The sequence below is a fragment of the Orycteropus afer genome, unplaced genomic scaffold (assembly GCF_000298275.1).
Source record: "Orycteropus afer afer isolate SDZICR_OR568_19922 unplaced genomic scaffold, OryAfe1.0 scaffold00917, whole genome shotgun sequence".
Classification (NCBI taxonomy): Eukaryota; Metazoa; Chordata; class Mammalia; order Tubulidentata; family Orycteropodidae; genus Orycteropus; species Orycteropus afer.
Genome location: NW_006922504.1, coordinates 88,380 through 93,264, shown reverse-complemented (window position 1 = coordinate 93,264; position 4,885 = coordinate 88,380). Strand labels below are relative to the sequence as shown.

Below are 4,885 nucleotides of genomic sequence, written 5' to 3'. Positions count from 1 at the left end.
AATTCCCCCCATAACATAGTTTTGTGAGAATTAATAATAGAAAATACGTAAATAGCAAGATTATCTGGCAGCTAGAGAGACCTGAATGGTATAATATTAACTCTCATTACATGTCCTCTGGAACATGGGGATGAAATAGATACAATGTTATCCCTCTTAGATATTTACAATATGAAAGGCACACACATTGATGAGAAAGGATTTATATAATATAGGTAGCAAAAGTGCTATAAGAGGAATTACTGGGCTGCTGCAAATATCTGGATGAAGATTACAAGAAGGTATGCATACACAAAGATTCACAAACTGTACACTTAAGATTTGTGCAGTTTATTGTTTGTAAGTTATAGCTCAATATAAAGGTAAAAATGAAGCCTCAGTGATAGTCAAAAGCTCGGCACACCCTCCAGGCTCTCACTGTCCAGTTCAGGCCACCTTTCCAAGCTTAGAAGCCTTTCCTCCCTACTCTTTGCTCCAACCGTTATACTTTCTTTAAAATTATATCCTTGCCTCATCCAAAATAATCTTCTGGCACTAATTCTGTATTTTGCATTCCCTTCATAACATAACATGGCACTTTGTACCATCCAGTTTGAGATGACTTGTATAGTTCCAACAGCTTTTTCTTTTAGTTATTCATTCAATTATTCATTCATCTACTCCTGTGTATATATTTTGTGCACCTAACCAGACTTGAGTTTCTCAATGGAAAGAATCATATCTTAGTACCCTTGGGTTCCCAGAAGCACCTATCACAGAGCTGGTATGAAGAGAGTTATGTCAGCTCTCACTTATCCATACCAACAAAAGTTAACTCATATGGAGAAGGGAAAACTGCAAAAAGTTCATCCAACTGGATTACAGCCATAACTTTCACCTCCCTGTCAGGGCAGCCTTAGAAAAGCAACACTGTGAGGCTTGTATTCCCATAACAGAGCAGCTACCTTGCAGAAAAGAAATAGTCAATGTTGTCTGTGTAGCCACCAAGGGCAGATCTGGGACCAGTGGGTGGAAACCTAGAGAGATTTCACCTCATGAAAAGGAATAACTTTCTGACACACTTGACAGCCCCAGCTGTCCATGGATGGAATGAGCTGCTATAGGAGGGAGGGAGCGCCCCAGTCCTGCAGATGTGTGCACAGGCTGGATAAGCACTTAGAAGGCTGCTGAGGAGGGAGGTCAAACACAAAATGGGATGTTGGATCAGAGAAACTTTAAGGTACTTCCCAAGCAGCTTGAGTTTCTATAATTCTAAGAGTCTATGTTCAAATGTAAGTACAGCCACATCTGTTTGTTCACTTCAAACAAGTTCTCTTCATTTACTCATCTAACTCAATCCCATTCAACTCTTATCACATCCTTCTTTTTCCCTAATGATGCTCCTGAACTTCTTCCTTCTATGACACTATCTTCTTTCCTTTCCTTCATCATAGCTCTCCTGGGACTGTCACCACCCAAAGTGGGACTAAGGTGCAGGAAACCAGGCCAAAAAAAGCTCAAATAAGAGCTCTTAACATCTAAGATAAAACTCCAGGTTGGACTTCCAAATGCAAATTTCTTCTTGCTTCACACAGGTCACTTTTCTGGTAGTTGCAGAAAACCTGAAGAAGGACTTCAAAGAGTGGCTCTTGTAATAAAAAGTAGCAAAAGGTGTTTGCACTCTGAGCCCTTTCTCCAAATCGGGCACTTAAGATAGAGACCATGAGAAAGAATTTGGTCTCTGAACCTTTTCTTTTCGGCCCTCTGAGCTCTAGGTAAAAGGTCTTTTTCCATTTCAGAATCCAGAGGCTCAGATACCAAGAAATATCCTAAATAAACAATGCAGGTCAGGCCTGGCAGCTAGAGCAGGAGTCCTAGCTCATGGTCCTTCCCCAGCCCAATGCTTGGCTATGGCCCCCTAGAGTGTGTATACACTGTGCTATTTTTCAGAAGAATATGAGGAACAGTACTCGGAAGCCAGACTCCTGGGGCAGACCTTCCGCTCCTCTGATGAGCCCCCTGAGCCCACACCCAATCCAACGCCCCAGCCTGCCAGGCATCTGGAGTTAGTATTGATGGTGAGTTGCCTCTTCCCTGACCTGGGAGAGCCAGTGTGCAGATTTCACTCTGCATCCACTGGCAGGGGACCACAAGCTGCTCACATTGCCCACTAGAAGCTGCTGCTCACCTTTACTCTCCAGTAGAACTACTCTGAGGCCCTACCACTGTGGGCCCTGCATAGGCAATGTACTTGGCCTTGCAGCCTGTCCACATTTTTCTACCTCCCAAATGATGCTTCCAACCACCCTGCCTAAACAGCTAGCCTGTGGGCACTGGCTCATCTCCAGCCAGGAGCACACCCTTCCTATCACCTTCTTTCCCAACAGCCTACAAAACAGCAGCTGAGTGAGGATGAGACCACCACCCAGGGTGTGAGGGCCTCCGAGGCCTCACTGAAACTGTCTACCACAGCCGACAAGCAAACTGCCTGGAATAGCCTCTTCCCTCTGACCATCCTAGAGGAAAAGCAGTGGCCTCAGTCTTGCTGCACGCAGTCTGACATTGTGCCCATCAATATCTCTGGTAGAGTTGCTTAGCACCACCTCTGTTTGCTTGCCTTCATGCCAAATAGAGACCATCCTCTCCAAATGCACCGGGTATTAGGGGGAGGGAGCAAGACTTTGTTTGCTACTGGCTCACCCTGTGCTGTCATCATCATGGCTTTGGCCAGGGAACAGAGGTATGCAGAAGAGGGGGCTCTAGCTGCTGTTTCTTTACTCACTACGTGCACTGCCACACTAACTGATACCAGTTGATAGTAAACATTTTTTAAAAAAACACTCTAAAACTTTATGGACCTGTGTGCTCTTTCAAGCATATATGGAAACTTAAAGTTTGCGAATTATTTTTGGTTTGGGGAAAGAAAATTTCTCATGCCAAAAGCCAGATTTGGTGCACATTGATAGAAGTTGCAGGGGAAGTATGGGATTCATAGTGCTAGTGGGAAAAGGGGAAGGATCTTACCCAAGGCATGGATCAAAGGCCTGATGGCACTTTAAGTAGATACTAGGTTTTCTAGTAAAGAGGGCTTTTCAACTTGCTTGGCACGTTTTCAAGAAGGGAAAGAGACTAAGGTGAAAATGACCAAAAGGGAACCCAGTAGTACTTGCCCATAAGAGTGGAGAAAGTGATGTATGTAACCCAGATGATTGTGACTTTGAGGACATGTGACACACATATCATGCCCATTATTAATTTGTGTCCCACATTCCATTGGCTGTGAGTAGAACAAAAGAAATAGGGTCTGTCATTTCAGAGGGAGATAGGGCCAGTTGTGACCTGATGAAATCAAGAACTCAGTAGCCCAAAGGGACTAGAGGGAGCTGGTGAGCCAGCACTAGCCCATAGTATGCTGGATAAAGTTGAAAATAATGAGGACAGGTATGGCCAAGGTGGTGATAGTTCCTGGATATGTGGTGTCATCTCAGGAATTCAGAAGCAAGAAATAGAGCCCATAACCTAGGAATATGTACTGATAGGAGAAAGGGGTGATGAAGAGATACTCACAAAAGTGATGCTTAGTGCTTTATTTCTAAATGTCTATCTTATGCTAGATGATACTGTCACTGAGTTTTGCTCGCTGAGCCACTTGCTGTGGTGTGAGTATAAATATACAGTCATGTGGCTGGGAGGAGAGACTGTGATTAGCTAGCTATTGAATGAGAACAGTGAGAGGAAATGTATAACTCCCCATATTGCCCTACCTCACCCTGACTCAGCACCAACAAATTCGAAGAAATGGAAGACTAACCCAACACTTTAAGAGACATAGACCTCAATTACCACACAGTGGAGAACTCTGATAACATATGATCAGGTGGTGGTAGGACAGAATATCAAGTGGCTTCTTAGATGGCAGAGGAGAGTAGAGCAGCTTCTTGGAGACATTGTCCTAACCTGGCCCATATAAAGGCTTTCTCTGAGAGAGGATTACAATCAAGCAACATCTACTCTCAACCTGTCACTCCACACCACTGCTTTTCACCCCTGGATGTACATCTCAATCACCCAAGAAGCTTCTAGAAAATGTTTGTACCTGGGCCTACTTCCAGAGATTTAAATGTCACGAGGTGGAGTCCAGGTATTGGAGTTCCATACACTCCAGTTTATTTCAATATGCAGCCAGGGTTGAAAGCCACTGCTCTAGTCTACTTGAGAAACACTAGTGAACCTGGATATGGTCTATGAAACCCAGTATGTGCACCCAGGGCCAAATTGGGAGAGAAAGGGAAGAAGTGCTACCTGCCTAAACACTATTTATGCTCATCACTACTGCCATCATCCCTTCTCTTTACCTCGGGACAATGTCCACTGTACTTTAAACAGAAACCAGGATGCACTTAAGTGTCTTTATTTTGGCTACAGGACAGCAGTTTGATAAACATGCAAGTTTGCGACACTCGTTGTTTAACACAGAGACAGCCGTGAACCCCAAGTCCACCCTGAGGCGGAGGCGGACCATTATTGGATTCTCTAACTTTTCCCAGCGAGACCAAGGTGACCCCACCACAGCTGATCTCACAGTCCCATCTCTGCTCACTCCTATCAATCCTGCCCCCAGGTGGTATTGTGCTAGGGAATAGGGATAATTAGGAGAAAATAGGCTTTGGATGTCCTAAAAAAACACCAATGTAGTAATTAAAGTCACCAAAAGGCCTTTTGTCAAGGGCAGCAACTGAATTTAGAGAACAGAGAACAGGTCTCCCAGGCTAATAAGTTCGTTATATTATTGTTTCCCATTAAATATGCCAAAATTAGATAGAGTTAAAGGGAGGGGGAATCATCTCTAAAACCACCATCGTAACAGAACCATTGTTGTTGTTGTTGTTTGCCGTCGAGTCGGTTG

At 44.1% G+C, this 4,885-nt stretch overlaps 1 protein-coding gene across 1 annotated transcript in view; it reads left to right on the top strand.

Moving 5' to 3' along the window:
• Positions 1-4,885, top strand: part of NHSL2 (NHS like 2) — a 42,189-nt gene that overhangs the window by 685 nt on the left and 36,619 nt on the right. Inside the window, exons 2-4 of the mRNA XM_007958302.1 lie at positions 1,930-2,057; positions 2,367-2,562; positions 4,405-4,536. Coding sequence (XP_007956493.1) covers positions 1,930-2,057; positions 2,367-2,562; positions 4,405-4,536 — 456 coding nt within the window. The remainder of the gene's footprint in view (positions 1-1,929; positions 2,058-2,366; positions 2,563-4,404; positions 4,537-4,885) is intronic.